This window comes from Prionailurus bengalensis, chromosome X (genome assembly GCF_016509475.1).
Source record: "Prionailurus bengalensis isolate Pbe53 chromosome X, Fcat_Pben_1.1_paternal_pri, whole genome shotgun sequence".
NCBI lineage: Eukaryota > Metazoa > Chordata > Mammalia > Carnivora > Felidae > Prionailurus > Prionailurus bengalensis.
The window spans coordinates 88,850,883-88,875,105 of NC_057361.1; the positions used below are offsets into that span (position 1 = coordinate 88,850,883).

Consider the following 24,223-nt stretch of genomic DNA (forward strand, 5'->3'; position numbering starts at 1 on the left):
TCCTCCCCTACTCGGGCTCACATGCTCTCTCTCTCTCTTTCTCTCTCTCTCTCTCTCTCTCTCTCTCTCTCTCAACAATAAGCATTAAAAAACACAAACAAACAGAAGTCTTAAAATTGAAAAATACCATAACTGAACCGAAGAATCCAATAGAGAGTTTCAAAAGTAGGCTTGACCATGTAGAAGAAAGAATCAGGTGACCTGGAGGATAAGACATTGCAAATTACCCAGTCAGAGGAGAAAAGAAAGAAGAATGAAAAAGTGAGGAAAGCCTGTGGAAATTATGGGACAAAATGAAAAGAAATTATTCACATTATGGGAATTCCAGGAGAAAAGAAAGAGAAAAGTATATTTAAAGCAATAATGAAAATGTCCCAAACCTGGGGAGATAAATGGACATCCCCTATGAGGCCCAAAGGATCCCAAACAGGTTGAATCCAAGACATATAATTAAATTGTCAAAAGTCAAAAGAAAGAATTTTAAAAGCGGCAAGAGAAAAGAGAGATGCTACATACAAGGGAACCCCCAAAAGATTGGTGGATTTCTCAACAGAAATTTTCAGGCTAGGAGAGAATGGGATGACATATTTAAAATATTGGAAAAAATAACTCAACCACAAATTCTATACCCAGCAAAGCTGTTCTTCAGAAACAAAGAAGGGATAAAGACTTTCTCAAACAAACAAAAGCTGAGGGAGTTCATTACCACCAGACCTGCCTTACATGAAATGCTAACAGGAATTCTTTGACTGGAAGTAAAAATATGCTAATTAATATCATAAAAACATAAAAAGGTAGTATAAATCTCACTGGTAATGGTAGATATATAGTCATAGATTCTGCAATACGGTACTAGTAGTGTATAATGTACTTACAACTCTAGTTTAGAAGTTAGAAGAAAGAACATAGGAAAAATAACCATAAATACATTAATCTGTTATTAGTTACATGATCTCAAAAACATGTAAATTGTGGGGCACCTGGGTGGCTCAGTCGGTTGAGTGTCTGACTCTTTATTTTGGCTCAGGTGATGATCTCACAGTTTCGTGAGTTTGAGTCCCCTGTCGGGCTCTGCACTGACAGAGTGGAGCCTGCTTGAGATTCTCCCTCTCTCCGCCCCTCCCCTGCTAACCCTATCTCTGTCTCTCTCAAAAAAAGTAAATAAACTTTAAAAAATACACGTAAATGGTAACAGCAGTAACCTAAAATGTGAGGGGGAGGAGGAGGAAAAGTGTAAAGTTTATGAATTTTATTGAAGTTAAATTTTTATCATATTAATATAAGGCATTACAAATTTAAGATATTTTATGTAAACCTCATGTTAACCACAAGGGAAAATCTTGTAGTAATTACACAAGAGAACACTGTAAAGAGGTCAGAGAATGCTGATATTAAAATACACCAAATACAACAACAAAAAAAGTGCAGGATAAGAAACAAAGAAAAAGAGATCTGTGAAACAACCAGAAAACAATTTTTAAAATGGCAATAATAAGTCCTTATCTATCTATACTTATTTGAAATGTAAATGGATTAAATTATTCAGTTAAAAGACAAAAAATGGCTGAATGGATTTAAAAAAAAACATTGAAAACTGCTGACTACAAGAGACTCACTTTAGCCTTAAAGACACACACAGTTGGGGCGCCTGGGTGGCGCAGTCGGTTGGGCGCCCGACTTCAGCCAGGTCACGATCTCGCCGCCCGTGAGTTCGAGCCCCGCGTCAGGCTCTGGGCTGATGGCTCAGAGCCTGGAGCCTGTTTCCGATTCTGTGTCTCCCTCTCTCTCTGCCCCTCCCCCGTTCATGCTCTGTCTCTCTCTGTCCCAAAAATAAATAAACGTTGAAAAAAAAAAAATTTAAAAAAAAAAAATAAAAAAAAAAATAAAAAAAAAAATAAAAAAAAAAAAAGACACACACAGACTGAGAGTGAAGGGATGGAAAAAGACATTTCAAAAAAAAAAAAAAAAGCAAGAGTAGCTATAATTATATCAGACAAAATAGACTTTTTTTTTTTAAATTTTTTTTCAACGTTTATTTATTTTTTTGGGGACAGAGAGAGACAGAGCATGAACGGGGGAGGGGCAGAGAGAGAGGGCGACACAGAATCGGAAACAGGCTCCAGGCTCTGAGTCATCAGCCCAGAGCCTGACATGGGGCTCGAACTCACGGACCGCGAGATCGTGACCTGGCTGAAGTCGGATGCTTAACCGACTGTGCCACCCAGGCGCCCCCAGACAAAATAGACTTTAAACTAAAAATGGTAAAAAAAAGACAAAGAAGGTCATTATGTAATGATAAAGAGATCCATACATCAAGAAGATATAACACTTATAAATATTTGTCTGTCCAACACTAGAGCACATAAATATATAAAGCAAAGACTAACAGAGCTAAAAGAAGAAATTAACAGTAATACAATAATAGTTGGGGACTCTAATACCCCACTTTCAACAATGGATACATCGTTCAGAGAATCAATAAGGAAACTGCAGATTTGAACAACACTATAGACCAAATGGACCTAATAGACATATACAGAACATTCTGTTCAACAACAGCAGAATACACATTCTTCTCAAGTGTGCATGGAACATTTTTTGGATAGACCATATATATGTTAGGCCACAAAACAATTCTTAAAAAATTCAAGAAGATTGAAATACCGGGTATCTTCTCTAACCATGATGGCATGAAACTAGAAATCAATAAAAAGAAGAAAACTGGAAAATTCATGAACACATGGAAATTAAACAACACTCTCCTGAACAACCAATGGGTCAAAGAAGAAATTAAAGGGGAAATAAAAAATTTCTTGAGACAAACAAAAATGGAAATAAAACATACCAAAACTTATAGGATGCAGTAAAAACAGTTCTAAGAAGGAAGTTCATAGCAATAAATGCCTACATTTAAAAAGCAAGAAAAATCTCAAATAATGAACCTGACTCTACACCTTGAAGAACTAGAAAATGAAGAACAAACTGAGCCCAAAGTTAGCAGAAGAAAGGAAATAATAAAGATAAAAGCATAAGTCAATGATATAGAGAACAGAACAACAATAGAAAAGGTTAACCAAACTAAGAGTTTGTTCTTGGAATAGAGAAACAAAATCAACAAATCTTTAGCTAGACTAACCAAGGAAAAAAGAGAAAGGACCCAAATCATCAAGATTATAAATGAAAAAAGAGACATTACCTAACTGACACTACAGAAATTCAAAGGATCCTAAGAGCCTAGTATGAACAATTATATGCCAACAAATTGGATAACTTAGAAGAGATGAAGAAAATTTTAGAAACAATTTACCAAGACTGAATCAGGAAGAAATGGAAAATCTGATAGACCAATTACTAGTAATGAGATTGAAACAATAATTTAAAATCTAACAAAGGACCAGATGACTTCACTGGTGAATTTTACCAAATACTTAAAGAAGGATTAATGCCTATTCTCAAATTCTTCCAAAAGTTTCAAGAGGAGAGAACACTCCCAAACTATTTTTATGATGCCAGCATTATACCAAAACCAGAAAAGGGCACTACCAGAAAAGAAAACTACAAGCAAATATCCCTGATTAATATAGATGCAAAATTCTTTTTTAAAATTTTTTTTAGCATTTATTTATTTTTTGAGAGAGAGTGAGTGGGGAAGGGGCAGAGAGAGGGAGTCACAGAATCCAAAGCCGGCTCCAGGCTCTGAGCTGTCAGCACAGAGCCCAATGCAGAGCTTGAACTCACAAACCGCAAGATCATGTCCTGAGCTGAAGTCAGATGCTTAACTGATTGAGCCACCCAGGTGCCCCTAGATGCAAAATTCTTAATAAAATACTATCAAACCAAATTCAGCAGCACATGAAAGGGGTCATACACCATGATCAAGTGGTATTTACCCGTGAGATGTAAGGATAGTTCAACATTTGCAAAGTAATCAATGTGATGCATCACATTAATAGAATGAAAGAAAGGAATTACATGATCATCTCAATAGATGCAGAAAAAGCATTTGACAGAATTGAACTTCCATTCATTATAAAAACTCTTAACAAATTAGGCATAAAAGGAACATATCTCAGCCTAATAAAGGCTATATATAACAAGACCACAGCTAACATCATACCCAGTAGTGAAAGTTTGAAAGCTTTTCCTTTAAGATGAGGACCAAGACAAGGGTGCCCACTCTCAGCACTCTTATGCAACATAGTACTAGAACTCCTAGCTGGAGCAATCAGGCAAGAAAAAGAAAAGATATAAGAATTGGAAGAGAAGTAAAATTGAAATAACATGAGTTTATATATAGAAAATCCTAAAGTCTTAACCAAAAAACTGTTAGATATAATCAATGAATTCGGTAAAGTTTCAGGATACGAAATTAACATAAATATCAGTGGCATTTCTATACATTAACAATGAATTTTCTAAAAAAGAAATAAATTGATGCCTTTTACAATAGCGTCAAGAACAAGAAAATCCTTAGGAACAAATTTTTTTTTTCTGAAATTTATTGACAAATTGGTTTCCATACAACACCCAGTGCTCATCCCAAAAGGTGCCCTCCTCAATACCCATCACCCACCCTCTCCTCCCTCCCACCCCCCATCAACCCTCAGTTTGTTCTCAGTTTTTAACAGTCTCTTATGCTTTGGCTCTCTCGCACTCTAACCTCTTTTTTTTTTTTTCCCTTCCCCTCCCCCATGGGTTCCTGTTAAGTTTCTCAGGATCCACATAAGAGTGAAACCATATGGTATCTGTCTTTCTCTGTATGGCTTATTTCACTTAGCATCACACTCTCCAGTTCCATCCACGTTGCTACAAAAGGCCATATTTCATTTTTTCTCATTGCCACGTAATATTCCATTGTGTATATAAACCACAATTTCTTTATCCATTCATCAGTTGATGGACATTTAGGCTCTTTCCATAATTTGGCTATTGTTGAGAGTGCTGCTATGAACATTGGGGTACAAGTGGCCCTATGCATCAGTGCTCCTGTATCCCTTGGATAAATTCCTAGCAGTGCTATTGCTGGGTCATAGGGTAGGTCTATTTTTAATTTTCTGAGGAACCTCCACACTGTTTTCCAGAGCGGCTGCACCAATTTGCATTCCCACCAACAGTGCAAGAGGGTTCCCGTTTCTCCACATCCTCTCCAGCATCTATAGTCTCCTGATTTGTTCATTTTGGCCACTCTGACTGGCGTGAGGTGATACCTGAGTGTGGTTTTGATTTGTATTTCCCTGATAAGGAGCGACGCTGAACATCTTTTCATGTGCCTGTTGGCCATCCGGATGTCTTCTTTAGAGAAGTGTCTATTCATGTTTTCTGCCCATTTCTTCACTGGGTTATTTGTTTTTTGGGTGTGGAGTTTGGTGAGCTCTTTATAGATTTTGGATACTAGCCCTTTGTCTGATATGTCATTTGCGAATATCTTTTCCCATTCCGTTGGTTGCCTTTTAGTTTTGTTGGTTGTTTCCTTTGCTGTGCAGAAGCTTTTGATCTTCATAAGGTCCCAGTAATTCACTTTTGCTTTTAATTCCCTTGCCTTTGGGGATGTGTCGAGTAAGAGATTGCTATGGCTGAGGTCAAAGAGGTCTTTTCCTGCTTTCTCCTCTAAGGTTTTGATGGTTTCCTGTCTCACATTTAGGTCCTTTATCCATTTTGAGTTTATTTTTGTGAATGGTGTGAGAAAGTGGTCTAGTTTCAACCTTCTGCATGTTGCTGTCCAGTTCTTCCAGCACCATTTGTTAAAGAGGCTGTCTTTTTTCCATTGGATGTTCTTTCCTGCTTTGTCAAAGATGAGTTGGCCATACGTTTGTGGGTCTAGTTCTGGGGTTTCTATTCTATTCCATTGGTGTATGTGTCTGTTTTTGTGCCAATACCATGCTGTCTTGATGATGACAGCTTTGTAGTAGAGGCTAAAGTCTGGGATTGTGATGCCTCCTGCTTTGGTCTTCTTCTTCAAAATTCCTTTGGCTATTCGGGGCCTTTTGTGGTTCCATATGAATTTTAGGATTGCTTGTTCTAGTTTCGAGAAGAATGCTGGTGCAATTTTGATTGGGATTGCATTGAATGTGTAGAGAGCTTTGGGTAGTATTGACATTTTGACAATATTTATTTTTCCAATCCATGAGCAGGGAATGTCTTTCCATTTCTTTAAATCTTCTTCAATTTCCTTCATAAGCTTTCTATAGTTTTCAGCATACAGATCCTTTACATCTTTGGTTAGGTTTATTCCTAGGTATTTTATGCTTCTTGGTGCAATTGTGAATGGGATCAGTTTCTTTATTTGTCTTTCTGTTGCTTCATTGTTAGTGTATAAGAATGCAACTGATTTCTGTACATTGATTTTGTATCCTGCAACTTTGCTGAATTCCTGTATCAGTTCTAGCAGACTTTTGGTGGAGTCTATCGGATTTTCCATGTATAATATCATGTCATCTGCAAAAAGCGAAAGCTTGACTTCATCTTTGCCAATTTTGATGCCTTTGATTTCCTTTTGTTGTCTGATTGCTGATGCTAGAACTTCCAGCACTATGTTAAACAGCAGCGGTGAGAGTGGGCATCCTTGTCGTGTTCCTGATCTCAGGGAAAAAGCTTTTAGTTTTTCCCCGTTGAGGATGATGTTAGCTGTGGGCTTTTCATAAATGGCTTTTATGATCTTTAAGTATGTTCCTTCTATCCCGACTTTCTCAAGGCTTAGGAACAAATTTAAGGAAAAAGATCTCTACTCTGAAAACTACAAGACATTAATGAAAGAAATGGAAGAAAACAAATGAATTAAAAAGTATCCCATGTTTGTGGATTAGAAGAATTAATATTGTTAAATTGTCAATACTACCAAAAGCCATGTATATATTCAATGCAATTTCTATCAAGATTCCAATGGCATTTTTTTTACCAAAGTAGGAAAAACACAAGAGACCCTGAATAGCCAAAGAAATTCCGAGAAAGAAAAAGAAAATAGGAGGCATCACACATTCTGATTTGAAGCTATACTATAAAGTCATAGTCATCAAAACAGTATGGTACTAGCATAAAAATACACAATGGAACAGAATTGAGAGCCCAGATATAAATCCAAGTATATACAGTTAACTAATATGTGACAAGAGAACCAAGAATACTCAATGGAGAAAAGACTGTGTTTTCAACAAACGGTGCTGGGTGCTGAGATAATTGGTATTCACATGTAAAAGAATGGAGCTGGACCCTATCTTATACCACTCACAAAAATTAACTCCAAATAGATTAAAGACTTAAATGTAAGTCCTGAAAGCATGAAACTCCTAGAAGAAAACATAGGAATAAAGTTCCTTGATAGGTGTATTTATGACTTGTTTTGGGATATGACACCTAAAGCACAAGCAACAAAATCAAAAATAAACAAGTGGGACTGCATAAAACTAAAAAGGTCTACATAGCAAAACAAACCATCAACAAAGTGAAAAAACAGGCTACAGAATAGAAAAAAAATATTTGCAAACCATGTATCTTATGAGGCGTTAACATCCAAAATACATAAAGAACTCCTATAACCCCATAGCAGAACTCCTATAACCCCAAATAGCCCAATTAGAAAATGGGAAAAGGATCTGAATAGGTCCTTCTTCCAAAGAAGATATACATAAGGTCAGCAGGTACGTGAAAAGATGCCCAGCATCATTAGTAATTAGGGAAATATACATTAAGACCACAGTGAGATATCACCTCATGACTATTAGAAAAACCACCATCAAAAAGGTAACAAATGCTGGCATGGATGTGGAGTAGAGGGGAGCCCTTGTGTATAGCCCTTGTGTATAATCCCAATAGGTGGGATTATAAATTGGTGTAGCCACTATGCAAAACAGTATGGAGGATCCTCAAAAAATTAAAAGTAGAACTACCATATGATCCAGATATATTCAGGAAATAGGGGAATGAAAACCCTAACTCAAAAAGATAATCTGCACCCCCATGTTCATATCAGCATTATTTCCAATAGCCAAGACATGGAAACAACCTAAGTGCCCATCAATGTATGAATGGATAAAGAAGTTGTGGTATATAATACAATAGAATATTATTCAGCCATAAAAACCAAGGAAATCCTGCCATTTGTGACAACACAGATGGACCTTGAAGGCATTATGCTAGTGAAATAAGTTAGAGAAAAACAAACACTATATAATCTCACAAATGGAATCTAAAAAAAAAACCCAAAATGGAGCATCTGGGTGGCTCAGTCAATTAAGCCTCCTACTTCAGCTCAGGTCATGATCTCACGGTTTGTGGGTTCGAGCCCTGTGTTGGGCTCTGTGCTGACAGCTTGGAGACTGCTTGGGATTCTCTCCCTCTCCCTTAGCCCCTCCCCCATTAGTGTTTTCTCTCTCTCTAAAAATAAATAAAATAAAACCCCAAACTTCCAGAAAAAGAGATCAGAATTGTGGTTACCAGAGACAGGGGGTGAGGGCAGTAGAAATTGGAGGAAGGTGGTCAAAATGTACACGCTTCCAGTTATAAATAAGTACTAAGAATGTGATGTACAACATGATGACTAGAGCTAACACTGCTGTATGATGTATAGGAAAGTAAAGAGAGTAAATCCTATGAATTTTCATTACAAGAAGACAATTTTTTCCTTTTCTTGTTATTCTATCTAAATGAAAACATGGATGTTAGCTGAACCTATTGGGATAATTACATATATTTTACAATATATGTAAATCAAAACATCGTGCTGGTATGCCTTAAACTTCTACAGTGATGTATGTCAATTATTTATTAATAAAATTGGAAAAAGTAGACTAAGGTATAGAGTGGGGTGTGAGATGAGATGCCACTTGAGCATCTGGATACATATTAGTCATAACTCCGAAAAATACATAGATGTTGGTTCATCAGGCCTGCTTAAAACATAGTTATAACTTCAGAAAACCATATAAATGTTGGTTCATCAGATCTGTCTAAAACATTATGGGACTTCTAGAGTTTTATTTCTTTCTTTTATTCTTTTAAATTTTGAAATAAGTTTTAACTTCACATAGAAGTTGCTAAAATAATATGGAGAGTTCCCACAAAGGATTCACCTACTCTTCCCCATTGTTAACATTTACATAATCGCATAACTACCATAACCAGGAAAGGATCACTGGTGTAATAGTCTACCAAGCAAACTACAGACCTCATTCAAATTTCACCTGGGTTTACATGCCCTCAACCTTGTGGCGGCAGGGGAAGGCTCATAATGCTGTGAACTTTATCACATGTATAGAGTTGTGTAATCACCATCATACTTAGACCAACAGTTTCATCACCCCCAAGAAACTAATTTGTGCTACCTTTTTATAGTCACATTTGCCCCCCTGGCAACCCCTGATCTGTTCTTCTTCACTATAATTTCTGGAATGTTATGTACATGGGAACATGAAGTGTATAACATACTATGATCCGCTTATGTCACTAATCAAAATGCCCCTGAGATCCATTCAAGTTGTTGTGTGTATCAATAGTTTTTCAATTTTTTTTATTGCCAGTGTTCTACAATTTGTTTATACATGCCCCCACTGGAATGTATAAATGCCGGAAGAGCATTTCAGCTTTTTCCAGTTTTTGGCTCATACTTATAAAGGTGTTATGGGGATACCTGGGTGGCTCATTTGGTTAAGCATCTGACTCTATCTCAGCCCAGGTCTTGATCTCAGGGTCGTGAGTTCAAGCCTGCACTGGGTTCCATGCTGGGTGTGAAGCTTACTTAAAAACTAAAAACAAATAATAATAAAATAAGGTGTTAATGAACTTTCATGTACTTTTTTCTGTAGACATAAGTGTTCATATTTCTATGGTGGAATCTAGAGTTTTAGGTCTTCAGAGTAGTTTAGAAGCAAGTGCTGTGCTTCACAGAGTGAAAAGAACACGAAAGATATGGCTTCAGCCTTGCTCTGTCATTGATCGGTAGAATGATATTAGGTAAGCCCTTCTCTCTAGGACTCAAATTTCTATCTGTAGAGTGAGGGGCTAGGAACCTATGATTTCTTCAGTCTTTTCCATATCTAACAATTCTGTGGTTCTGAAGAGATAAAAAGGAGGTTTCTACCTTATTTCATAGAGGACTTCTAGCTTCTAGCTGTACAAGTAGCATACCAGGTACAAGCCTAGATTATTCCTGTCTCACTTGTTTCCTTGAATGTTCTAAACAGTTCCCTTGTGTGGAAAGAGAATATGGGTTTGAAAGTAACTAATCTTATAAGTTATTTTAATATTTATTTTTGAGAGAGAGAGAGAGTGTGTGTCAGCAGGGTAGAGGCAGAGCAAGAGAGAGCAAGAGAGAGCGAGAGCGAGTGAGAGAGAGAGAGAAACAGAATCTGAAGCAGTCTCCAGGTTCCAAGCTGTCAGCACAGAGCCTGACGTGGTGCTCTAACTCAAGAACCGTGAGATCATGACCTGAGCTGAAGTCAGATGCTTAACCGACTGAGCCACCCAGGTGCTGCAGAAAGTAACTAATCTTAATACTACAAAGGCTTGGAGGTCTGATACCTGAGGAGAAAGGCCTTTAAAACTAACACAGAATTGCCACATGGCACAGGGTCATTCCTATGTCATGTATATGGAACAAACTCCTTCTGTTGCTAGTATTGTTGTTAGTTACACTCAGAGTAAAATAAACACGGAATTGTGTGTCCATATGTATGTGTGTGCATGATGCATATTTTCTAAATGTTTCATTGTATACATTTTTATCCTATATATTTTTTCAAAAGTCAGGAAGTAATTCTACAAAATATTTGCAATGCTTACGTCTAAAGAATGTGATTATCTTGGGAGCCAATTCTGAGATGAAAAGAACTATGTGAGCATAGTCTCTCTGTCTCTGCCTCTCTCTCACACACACACACATATGGACACACACACACACACACACACACACACACACAATGGTTAGATCGTGGACAAGAGCCAGACTGCCTGGGTGTAAATCCTGGCTCTGCCGTGTGCTAGTTGTATGATCTTGGGCAAGTCACATAACCTCTACGTGCCACCTTCCCCCAATGTACACTCCGTTTCTAACTTCAATAGTCCCACCCCCCACCCACCTTTACCGCTATAAACCCCTCACCCACTCCTCTGCCAAAAAAATTAACTTGGGCACTGAGGCAGAAGGTTGCTTAACTCTGCCTCAGTAATTTTTTTTCCTTTCTAAGCTGTAGCTACTCCAGCACAGGGGACTAAAAATCCTATTAATAATTTTGCATATCCACCAGAAGTTTAAGTGATCACCCTCCCCCCAAACCTAAAGAAACAGATAAAATCCATTTGAAAAACAGACCTATTTCATTTTTCCTATTTTTATATAAAGCTGTCAGGACCATCTTTGAAATATTGTGTTGTTTTGCTTTAGAAAACAAGAAAAGATGGTCTTGTCTTCTTCCTTTTATACTTTTGAACCTTCCTGATACAAGGGCTCTGGGGTGGTGGTGGTGGTGGTGGTTGTGTGTGTGTGTGTGTGTGTGTGTGTGTGTGTGTGCATGCGCGTGTGTGAGTGTGTGTGATATTGACCTAGTGTGATCTGGATTAATAGTTTAGGGTGCCTGGGTAGCTCAGTCTGTTAAGCGTCCAACTCTTGGTTTTGGTGCAGGTCATGATCTCAGTTTCATGAGTTAAAGCCCTATGGCTGACTCTGAGCTGGCAGTGTGGAGCCTGCTTGGGATTCTCTCTCTCTCTCTCTCTCTCTCTCTCTCTCCCCCTCTGTCTCTGTCCCATTCCCACTTACGCTGTCTCTGTCTCTCTCAAAAGTAAATAAATCAATTTTAAAAGGCACCTTAGCTTAGATGCTGCCATCGTAGGTGCCATATCTGCTTCATAAACATTGTGGCCTCTTATTTTTTCCCATGTTTATTGAGATGTAATTGACATATAATATTACGAAAATTTAAGATGTATGATGTGATGATTTGATATACATGTAGATTACAAAATGATTACCACAATAAAGTTAGTTAACACATTCACCACCTCTCATAGTTGTCTTTTAGTCTGTGTGGTGAGAGCATTAAGGATCTATTCTCTTAGCAATTTTCAAGCATACAATACAGTCTTGTTAACTATAATCAGGGAATCTAATAAAGCTGAACTCCTAGAAACAGAGAACATTGCATTTTCTTGAATGCATCATTTTAAGAGAGTAATGAATTCTTTGCAGCACAGTAAGGTGACAAAGCTGTTCATAACAACTCCTTGATAATCCATCAGACGGCCAATGTACCTCTCACTCTTCCTTCTCATTTCCTTTGCACAGAACGTGACTTTGCAGACTGAAGGCAGCCTGCCTCAGCCACTTTTCTCTGATGTTGTGGAGTCTGAGAAGGTGGGGTTGGTGGTCACCTGAGCTGCCCTGGGCGATAATGGGGAGTGAGAAATTTGCCGTGCCTTCCCACTTCCTTGAGTACTGTGCCTGCCTTTCCTCTCCACCTTGTTCTCAATTAATGTGTTAGCTAACGATGGTTAAGATGTCGCTACAGTCTTAAGATCCTGAAATTTTATCCAGGTACACCTGAAGGCTCAGAATGACAGCGCAGCTCTCCATAATATATCTGCAACCTCCGTTTCTAGCCTTATTTCCCTCCCTTGCACCTGTCAGGCTGATCTGCTTTATCCAAACATCCTCTACGTTCCCACCTGTGCTTTTGTTCATGCTATTCATATCCTTCTCTTGGCCTAGAATTCTCTCTTTAAACCTCATTTCTGTGCGCCCAAGTCTTGCTCATCCTTCAGGACTAGCTCAGCTACATGAAACCTTCTCTAATCCCCTGATTGTCCTTTGCCACAGGCAAACTTCGTTTTCTCTTCTCTGTGCCCTTGAAGAGCTTTGTTTGTATTCTGCTATATTGCTTGTTCTGCTCTTCCTTGAATTGTAATTAGTTTGATTCATACTCATCTTCTCCACTAGACTGTAAGTACCTTGAAGGCAGAAGCTGAAGTCTTTTGCATCATTCTGTCCCACACGGGAACCCACATAGTGTCTTGTACACAGTGTGGGCCCTCAATAAATGTTTGCTGATAAAAACTTCCCCCAACGATCTTATTGCTGGCATTTCAAAATCTTCTTGTGGGGAGATCTATTTGGGCAGAAGATTTCAGGGAATGAACTAGGATGGCATTGACTGTAGAGTGGAGGACCCTGAGATGAAGATGCCAACCCAGTGTGCTATTACCACATAAATGATTTTCACCTGAATCTGGGTATAGGGCTCATCTACTACTTCATACATGCTGTTCCACCTGAACAGGAAATCCCAGCTCCTTCTGAACTCTTGTGCAGTGGTCCACATGACAGATGGATGTGACTGAGCTGAGGAGAGTGTGTGAGTGAGGAAGTTTCTCATGGGGATGGGTGGAGGGAAGGCTGATGCACTTTGAACCCAAGAATAAAAGACCTATAGAACAAGTGTGTGGGAGATGGCCCAAGAAAACTATCAAATAAGCTCGCTGAAAGAAACTCAGGGTAAAAAGTCTAGTCCATTTACATTTCAATACAGAATAGAAACAATTGCCAAAATAACTTTTTGTGCCCTCTTTTAAGCCTTTGCAACGTGTGGCTTTTGTGAACTCCCACATATTTATTTCCTTGTAGTGACCAGCATTAGAGTCCTTCTAATGGGACATGTGTGTTTGTGTCAGGGAAGGGTGGAGATTGGGGAAGACTAGGTCTGACTGTGGGTTTAATCTGTGGGCTGGGAGGTAGGAAGGAACTTTGGGAAACAGTAGATGGGCAGTTGGATAAAAACGTGCAAGTCAAATTCTTGCTGCCTTTTGGAAGAAAGAAAAGAGCACAGAGCAGGAAGCAGACCTGGTGACCTAATAGGGAGGCCTGTGTTCCCTAGGGCTTGGGCCTTAGAAGACTCTTGCTGAGAGTTGGTCTTAAACATCAGAAATTCCTCCATGCCCCTGCAAAAATTGCCCTTTTTGGGGGGTGGAGAGATTTATACAAGCAGGTTTCCAAGATTACTCTAATGGTGTTTTCAGGGAGGATAGATTTTTCCACAGATGAAAAGCCTGTCAAACCCACTAACCCAAACCAAAGACCAAAGGCTAAATAAAGATGTGGAATCTCCCACCAACAGACCAGCCTGTCAGTCCACCAACCAACCAAAAGTGCTTATTAAGATAAGCCTGGTTGTTTTCAACTAAGGGTTAATAAACAAGTGAAATATGTCAGTGCATTTTCTTTTTTTTTTTTAATTTTTTTTTCAACGTTTATTTATTTTGGGGACAGAGAGAGACAGAGCATGAACGGGGGAGGGGTAGAGAGAGAGGGAGACACAGAATCGGAAACAGGCTCCAGGCTCCGAGCCATCAGCCCAGAGCCTGACGCGGGGCTCGAACTCACGGAGCGTGAGATCGTGACCTGGCTGAAGTCGGATGCTTAACCGACTGCGCCACCCAGGCGCCCCAATGTCAGTGCATTTTCAAGGAAAACTGCAGACAGGGAAAATACCAGGGCTTTCAAGTACCTTCCAAGCAATTTGAGATGTTTTATTCACATCACGAAGACAGTTTTACCCTGGAGTATTTCCTGTTCAGAAAGCATTCAAGGAACCTGCTCTTTTGGGCTGCTTCTTGACATGGAAAAATTTTAATGTCACTGCTTTACCTTTCGTTTGGGATTTTGCCTCTTCAGCCAAATTTCTGCTACCTGTGTCTGGCTGTTTTATTTTGCCCACTGCAACTGTCCAAACCGCACCCTAGCTCCCTCACTTCAATCTACATTTTCTGTACAAAATGTGTTTACCATAGTACATTTTCTAATGTTTGTCATTCTTATTCTGATTTTTCATTTTACTAAGTCAATCAGTAAATGTTAAGGCATGGTGCCTGTTACAGCAGGAGAAACAAAGTGACATAAAAACTTTCCTCAAGGAACTTGCTGTCTAATTGAAGTTTTGCAAGCGAGGGAGTGCTTCTCATATTTGACCTTTCCTTTCGATTCCTGTTACCCTCTTTGGCTAGACCCTGTTCACATCAAAATCATTTCCTAAATTGCTCCCCCCGCTTACCATTACCCCCAATCAAATCAATCCCAGGTCATCTTTTTTAAGAAAAAGTTAACTTGATGGTTGCCAGAGGAGGGGATGGGGGGTATAGACAAAATGGGTGAAAGGGAGTGCTGGGGGGGGTACAGGCTTCCAGTTATGGAATGGATAAGTCACAGAGGATGAAAGGTACAGCATAGGGAATATAGTCAATGATATCGTAATAGTGTTGAATGGTGATGGACAGTAGCGACACTTATGGTGAGCACAGCATGACATATAGAGTTGTTGAATCACTGTGTTGTACACCTGAAACTAATGTAACATTGTGTGCCCACTATACTTCAATTTAAAAATGTGTATTTTTTTATTTTTATTTTTTTAAGTTTATTTTGAGAGGGAGAGAGGGAGAGAGTTTGTGTACATGCATGCAGGAGAGGGGCAAAGAGAGAGGGAGAGAGAATCCCAAGCAGGCTCTGCACTGTCAACACAGTGCCTGATGCAGGGATCAATCCCATGAACCAGGAGATCATGACCTGAGCTGAAATCAAGAGTCAGACACTTAACCCACTGAGCCGACCAGGCACTCCCCCCCAAATATACGTATTTTAAAAAGTCATTCTCTCACCATCCTACCCTCCTCCCCCAAAAAATATTTTTCAAAGATACCATGTTGTCTAATGAATAAGGTTCAATTTTGTTATCTTGGCTCAAGATTTCTCTCCTTTTTACCTTTAAAATCTGAGTCCTATCCATCTTTAAGTCTCAAGTCCCACTGCATTCAGGCATCTTTTCTACACTTCCCCCTGAGAGCAATCTTTCCCTTCAATTTCTGTAGATTATATTCTACATCACCCATTGGTATGCTACCTTAACTTGTTTGTTTTATATGCATGTGGCTTTTTCCTGTTCAGATTGCAAATTTATTGGGCCACCTGGGTGGCTCAATCGGTTGAATGTCCAATTTCGGCTCATGGCCTTAATCTCACAGTTTGTGAGTTCAAGCCCTGCATCGGGCTTGCTGCTGTCATCCTGTCAGTGCACAGCCCACTTCATATCCTCTGTCTCCCTCTCTCTCTGGCCCTTCCCCACTTGCACTCTCTCTCTCAGGAAAAAAAAAACATTAAATATTGCAAGTTTATTGAACGCAAGGCCTGAATGTAATGTATTACACACAAAAGATGCTTCATACATGTTTGATGATGAAGATGGTGATGATTTTTCCTGATTTCAGGGTATGTATAGGATGGGTTATGAGGGTGGGTGGCAAAGGAAAGATCCTGAAGGTGGGGAATGAATTAATAAAGCTTTTACAGTAACAGTCCAAAAGGGTGATAAGGGCTTCAGCTTATTGATTCCTTGGCTCAGAGCCTCATTGTATTGTCAGAATAAATTCAGTGAGTTTGAAAACAAAAGAAAGAGTAGGACTTTGGTACTGCTGTGAATTTATGTGGGGGCTGAGAGAGAAGTAGAAGTCAGAAGTAAGCCAACCTGAGTAACTCCAGTAATGATAATAGCATTAGCAAAAATGAAAGAAAAAGAAAGAAAGAAAGAAAGAAAGAAAGAAAGAAAGAAAGAAAGAAAGAAAATAAATCAGAGGTGGAAGCCAGATGTAGAGGGGAGATGATGTTTGTTTTTAGATATACTGAATTTAGGGTAACTTAAGTAACCAAGTAGACATGTCTAGCAAGCAGTGAGCTACTCCCTACCCCCATTCGATTCAATACAACAAATATTTACTGGACATCTACTGTATGCCAGTCACTATGTTAGAGATGCAGTCAGATAAGACACTATCCCTGGCCTCCAGAACTTCTGTTTGAGTGGGGACGACAGACTAACAAATTCCTACAGTATAAGGTAGTAAATGGTATAATTGAATTATATATACAGTGCTATGGTAGTATAAATAGGGGATGCATTTGGTCCAAGCAGATGAGAAAAAGTTACAGAAGTGATGATTTTGGAGCAAAGCCTGGAAATATCAGTGCACGTTTGTTCAATAAACCAATAGGGAAGTGAATTTCCAAGTGAATGAAGTCTCGAGGAAAGGCACAGGGTGTGTGGCACCTAGGGGAACAACAAGTGATCTGGAGTGACTAAAGAGAATGGGATAACAGAATAAAGATGGGGGCACCTGCGTGGCTCAGTTGGTTAAGCGTCCGACTTCGGCACAGGTCATGATCTCGTAGCTTGTGGGTTCGAGTCCCTCATCAGGCTCTGTGCGGACAGCTCAGGGCCTGGAGCCTGCTTCAGATTCTGTGTCTCCCTCTCTCTCTGCCCTTCCCCTGCGCGCGTGCTCTCTCTCTCTCTCTCTCTCTCTCTCTCTCTCTCTCTCTCTCTCAAAAACAAATAAACATTAAAATAATTTTTTTTAAAGATGGATGGAGCAAAAGAGGTGATGGTTGTCAGAAAATGGACAGGAATTTTGTTACATTAGCCTGGGGAGGCAGTCTAGTGTGATGGTTTGAAAGGTATGGACTATAGTGTCAGACTGCCTGGGTCCAAATCCCATCTCTGCCACTTACTAGGTGTGTGGCCTGGAGTGAGTCACTGAGTATCTCTGTTCTCAGTTTTCCCATCTATGAAATGTGGCTGCTGGCACCTGCCTCAGAGGATTGTTTTGATGATTGAGAGAGCAAGTGTATGTAAACTGATTGAGGTAGTACCTAGCATATATTGAGTGTTATGTTGGCCCAAGGGCTAAATTATAAAGAAACAAGGCACTACACCATTGTGTCCTACATCATCAGCAGGTTCAAAAGGAAATTATAAATAGGAACTAAAGTTGACAGATACTCTAAGCACGGATCCAGGGCGCACTAGATGAATCTCCTGTTCTCACATGAGTGAGAGTTTCTTGCAAGGGTGACATATCTGCCTTGGAAATGTAGATCCAATTTAGGGAAGGGGTGAGGAGTCTGAGAAAAAAAAAATTACAATGGCCGGAGTGGGACTGTTTATTCCCAATACATGGAAGCTCTCATTATGGCATTCCCTCTGGAAAGTGGAAATAAAATGAAATAAGGTTGAAATACCACCAGCGTATTTTATTTCAGTTAAGTAAGCAACCAAAAATTGGCCAGTGGGGACCTTCAAGGGCAAGAGAGGAGGCAGCAGGGTCCAGCGACAGGCATTTTGCCAGGTTTGGAGTAGGTAAAGGATCCTTGAGTAGACTCTTGGAATGATTGTGTTTCCCTGTGTGACTGCTCTGTGTGCTGCTCACATGGAACTGAGCCTTGTCCACCCAGCCAGGCCAGGGGTTTCACTTGACAGAACTCGGTCTGAATTCTGGTGTTACCAATGACTAGCAAGTTACTCACGTTGCCCAAGCTTCAGTTTCTCCATCTGTGGAATGGGAATAAAGGTGGCTCCTATATTATAAAGTGCTTATGATAATTACACGAAATAATGCATCTATAAAGCATTGGAACATTAGGTGCTTAAATGACATAAGTCTGTTCCCCTTTGCTTTTCCACTTGGGCAACCCAGAGATGCTCACTCTCAGTTCAGCCCTGCTGTGCACTTCCTATCATCTAATGTCAATAATAGTAGAGATGGGAGAAAGGAGAAATCAGGATACAGAAAGACAATGAAAAACGGTGGCTTTTCTTTTTTACAACCCCACTCTGACTTTGCAGTGGAGATATTTTGATGTAGCCAGTATTCCAAAATAGAAGAGGTATTCAGATACTGGACAGCCTAAGGTGAGAGGTATCTACTAACACATGATGGCAATGATGTGAAAATATAGCTACACATCCATTTCTCTGATGTGAAGTTACAGCTGCACAGTCATATATTTAAATTTTTTTTCTTTTTAATGTTTATTTATTTTTGAAGGAGAGACAGAGCAAGAGCAGAGGAGGGGCAGAGAGAGAGGGAGACACAGAACCTGAAGCATGCTCCTGGCTCTGAGTTGTCAGCACAGAGCTTGATGCAGGGCTCGAACCCACGAACTGTGAGATCGTGACCTGAACCAAAGCTGGACACTTAGCCAACTGAGCCACCCAGGCACCCCTCGTTCATACATTTTAGAATTAGAAGGGAACAAGGAAAATTGAAACCATTGTTTTAGGATGGTAGAAATCAATTGTTGCGATGTTATCTCAATATTATTGTGCCTGTGGAGAGGGATCCTCTTTTCCTGACATACTTAAATCTCCTTACCGTCTTTTCAAAAGAACAGCAGGAGAACAGGGTGCTGGGGTAAAGGGAGTTGCACAGTGGGAATAACATGCCCCCATCTCATCTGTCCTTCTGCCCAGCCTTCCATTAACCATCATGATCTACCAGAGGCTGGAGAGTTTCCTATCTGTGGTGCTTCAATGCCCTTGCATCATTAATATCATCATCTCTACCCTTCTTCTAGGACTGGATCTTATGAGGGAGGTATGGAAGAAGTTGTGCATGCTTAGCTGTCAATCCGAACCTTTGAGAGGCAGCAGGGGACAAAGGCAGCAATCACTGTGTAATATTCTGGACTTTTTTGGCAGGTGAATACTGCTATGCATGAGGCAAAACTTATGGAAGAATGTGACGAGTTGGTAGAGATCATCCAGCAGAGGAAGCAAATGATTGCTGTCAAAATCAAAGAGACCAAGGTAATGCACAGCTGCTTCAGTGAGGCCAAGGCAGAGTTGACTTTACAAATGTCAGAGTTTCCTCCTGATGATTCCAGGGTGAACATGGATTGCCAAAATAAGAAGAAAGGAGGTGGTAGGGAGGGATGCAAAGAAGAAGCAATGTTTGACCTCGTGCGATGAATCCAGTAAAAATGATGGCAGTTCTGGGGTGTTGGAAATGTTCTATATCTTGGCCAGGTTGGTGGTTACATGGGTGTTTGTATATACAAAAAAAAATCATTGAGTTTTACACTTCAGAGGTGGGTGCTTTACTGAATGTGTTATAAGTCAACCTGAAAAGAAAAAAGAAAAAAAGTAATGGTGGAAATGAGGGTCAGAATTATGGAAGGACCAGGCATGCTAATATAAGGACTTTGGGCTTAATCTAAAAGGTATTGGGAAACCATTTTAGTTTCTTAGGAAGGGAGAAGACAGATCAATATGGCAGAGGTATGCAGAATAGATCAGAACAGGATGATACTGAAGTCAGAGAAGCAAGTTAAGAGGCTTATGGAGTGTTTCTTTTTTAACTTCTTAATGTTTATTTATTTTTGAGACACAGTGTGAGTGGGGGAGGGGCAGAGAGAGAGGGAGACACAGAATCCGAAACAGGCTCCTGGCTCTGAGCTGTCAGTGCAGAGCCTGACATGGGGCTTGAACTCATAGACCGTGAGATCATGACCTGAGCTGCAGTCAGATGCTTAACCAACTAGCCACCCAGGCACCCCATGGAATGGTTTTTGGTATGAGTTGATGAAGACCTAAACCAGGGAAGCACCAGCACAAATGGAAAGGAAGAACATAACAGGCACTAGTAGAAAGGAAATGATGAGTATCATTAACTGATTAGCTACAAAGATGAAGGGGAAAGAGAAGACGTTCTGGTTTTTAGCTTGGGAATTGAAGAAGCACGGTCAAGGTCAGGTGTGAGCCTCCATGCATCTCTATGGTTTTAGGCTTATTGGTCTGCCGGTCAGTGTAGTGATTATAATAAGTTCATGTTGTGTATACAATGTGAGGAGTTATGAGAGTCTGGAGTGATAATCAGTACTTTGTGCCATGCTTGATGGTTGGGTCCAGCTAACACAGGAGTTGAAATTTCTGTGACCCCAGGCCTGTGAACACACAGGTATGCATACAGATACATAGAGAAATATATACACAGAAATGTAGATACTCATAAAGAACAAAGAGTTACTTTTTATTAAACTCGTATGTGAAAAGCTATTGACAATAAAATGTAAACAGTGGTGATCTCTGGGTGCTGGGGTTTCTTTTTATACTTTTATTATTTTCAAAATATTCTATGGTGAGCATGCATTGCTTTTATAATCAGAAAAATTAATGTTACCAATAAAAAGGTGGAGGCCGATGATCTACAGTATATGACTGGGTGTATATGCAATGTGGGTAAGTGGGCTGGAGGTGGTAGGAGGGGCTGGCAAGACAGACGTAGAGGGTAGGGTGAGCAGGTGAGTGGTAAGTACAGGGACCTTGGGACATCAATAGGCCTTATTTTTAGAATCACCGCAGCAAATCTCCTTCGTGTTGTTTTATAGCTTTTAATTAAGCCCTGGATATTTAATCTCATTTTTCTTTGGCTCATTCCTTGAAGGTAATGAAGCTGAGAAAGTTGGCACAGCAGGTTGCTAATTGCCGCCAGTGTCTTGAACGGTCAACAGTCCTCATCAACCAAGCTGAACATATCCTGAAAGAAAATGACCAGGCACGGTTTCTCCAGTCTGCAAAAAATATCGCTGAGAGGTGAGTTCCTTCTCTTTTTACGTGCCTGCTCTTATGAACAGGGGGCAGCTTGAAGTCCCTTAATTCCGTTCAGGCATGTATGTATGTAGCAGCCACCACCAGATAGGTACGAAGCCTCAGTGGTTCATTGCCCTGTGGATTTCTGGCACCCTTTTCTCTGTGTAGCTCATCTGTTCCTCTAGTGTCCAGCCAGTCATGGCCCCTAGCTGTGCCCTAGCTCTTCGTGGCCCACTCCGTGCTAGAGCTTTCTATGTTGATGTTAGCGTAGGGCCAGAGAAATATTTGGCCACAGAGATAGGTGTGTGCTCTTCCTAAATCTTTGTGTGGTTCTCACTGCTTTCATTTAGTTATCCATCACACAGATCCTTTAGAGCAGTAATTCTTAGGCTTTTATTTTAATCAATGGCTCCTTCGACAGAGTGATGAATGTCATGAGCCCTCTACCTGAGGAAAAAAATGCATAGTAGATATATACACACAGAATCTTGCATACAATTTCAGAAAACTCATGAATCCTTAGCAGGCCATCTATACACCATTTGCAAAGAATCTGAAGATGAAAGTGAAACATTGCTCAGTACAATCACCAAGGCTTCGAAGGGCTGCAGGGGCTCATTAGGCAAATCTGACTTCCTTCTATCTCTCTCTCTCATTTACTGGAGACTTTGGCTCTGGGTTCACAGTATTCCTTTCTGTTGCTTCTGCCATCGTTCTGGGTGCCATTGGCGGCATCCACATCTAATGCCAGCTGACATTGGCAGCTGACCACATCTAATACTCTAGCCATCTAATCTCCTGGCTCCTTGCCATCCCATCCTCCAGTGACCCTCACCTCTGCTCCCCTTCATCCACCTACTTCCATGGCTCACATGCTGAACCTCACCATGACTCAGAATAAACTAAAACATCCCACCTTCTAACTACAACCTCTGTACTTACGGTTGTTTGTTTTTCTTCCAGTACATCCGTTCTTCAACTTCATTGGGACCTCTAAGGCCTGACTCCTATCTACCAGCTACCTATTGTCTTCACTTCTTTCTTTGGCCTATTTAGGGTCTATGATTTCTCATTTCAGCTATTCACTCTCTTTTCTATGTACCCAGTTCCCTTGCCCCACTGTCTTTTTATCCCACCAACCTGGTAAGACCCCCAACCATGAAGCAGCCCAGCTCTTCTCACCTTTTCCATGCCTATGTTTGAGTTGCAGAACCCTGGGGGAGAAAACTCAATAATCAAAGAGGTTGGTACTGCTACATCGCAAATTTATGGCTTCTAATCTCCCCTGGGCCCTCGGTACTGACCTGAAATCCTTCTGTGTTGCTTTGGTCAGCTTTCTTTCTGCTTTGTCTCCATAATGGCCATTTCAAGTTTTCTGGGTTCAACTCAAAGTTCCGACCCTGCCACCTTCCTGCTCATGCTCAGTAGATGACTTTACATCCTATTTTTATAGAGAGAGTGGTAGGTAAGAAATGACAAATTCCTCAGCTTCTCAAGCCAAGCTGGGGGGCATACCTACATCCACATCCATGAGTTCCCCCTCCCTTTTGATTATAATAGAAGACATGTGCTTTGTGCCACATGCTTCCTTTTTACCATAGTTTCAATTTCTACCTTTCTCTAGTTGACTTCACATGGACTTTTAAAAATCCACTCATGTCTCTCCTATCTAAAACATTCCTCTACCTCCTACCTACTCTAGCCATTGCCTTATCTCTTTCTTTCCCTCATGACAAACTCGTTTTTTAATGTTTATTTTTGAGAGAGAGCGGGAGAGAGAGAGAGAGAGAGAGAGAGAGAGAGAGAGAGAGAGATCAGGTACACAAGACAGGGAGGGGCAGATAGAGGGAAGGACAGAGGATATGAAGTGGGCTCTGCATTGATATCAATGAGCCTGATGTGGGGCTCAAACTCACAAACTGTGATATCATGACCTGAGCCAAGGTTGGACACTCAACCGACTGAGCCACCCAGGTGCCCCCTTTATGGCAAAATTCTTGAAGGTCTTTCCATTTCCTCACCTCTGATTTATGCTTCTTAAACATTTATTTATGTACTTATTTACTTTTTAATGTTTATTTTTAGGAGAGAGAGAGAGAGTGTGATCAGGGAAGGGGAAGATAGACAGGGAGACACAGAATCCAAAGCAGGCTCCAGGCTCCGAGCTGTCAGCACAGAGCCCAACGCAGGGCTCAAACCCACGAGCCGCGAGATCATGACCTGAGCCAAAGTTGGACGCTTAACCAACTGAGCCATCCAGGCATCCCTCTTCTTAAACATTTAAAAGTTATTTATATTCAAGTAATACTTGCACATAGTTAAAAAGTCAAATATTACTAACATTCATATTGCAAAAAAATAACAATCTTCTCCTCACTCCCAATTTCTGCTCTCCAATAATAATATTGAACATTTACTTTGTGTTGGGCATTATTCTAAGGCCTTATAAGTATTAACTCATCTAATCCTTATAAAAACCTCATGAGATAAACACTATTATTATGCCCATTTTAGAAGTGAGAGAATGAGGCTCAGAGAGGTTATATGACTTGCCTAAAATCACCCAGCTAGTAAGGGATAGAGGCAGGATTCAAACCCAGGAAGTCTACACTTTTCCAACAAAGCCAAGCAATTTCAACTCTATTAGGTATTTCTTTTTTTTTTTTTAATTTTTTTTCAACGTTTATTTATTTTTCGGACAGAGAGAGACAGAGCATGAACGGGGGAGGGGCAGAGAGAGAGAGGGAGACACAGAATCAGAAACAGGCTCCAGGCTCCGAGCCATCAGCCCAGAGCCTGACGCGGGGCTCGAACTCACGGACCGCGAGATT

The 24,223-nt window shown here is 40.3% G+C and overlaps 1 protein-coding gene across 5 annotated transcripts in view; it reads left to right on the forward strand.

Moving 5' to 3' along the window:
* MID2 (midline 2) overlaps positions 1-24,223 on the forward strand; it is a 101,278-nt gene that overhangs the window by 51,912 nt on the left and 25,143 nt on the right. For all 5 annotated transcript variants that reach the window (XM_043571136.1, XM_043571137.1, XM_043571133.1 and 2 more), the window contains exons 4-5: positions 19,503-19,610; positions 21,247-21,395. In XM_043571136.1, coding sequence (XP_043427071.1) covers positions 19,503-19,610; positions 21,247-21,395 — 257 coding nt within the window. The remainder of the gene's footprint in view (positions 1-19,502; positions 19,611-21,246; positions 21,396-24,223) is intronic.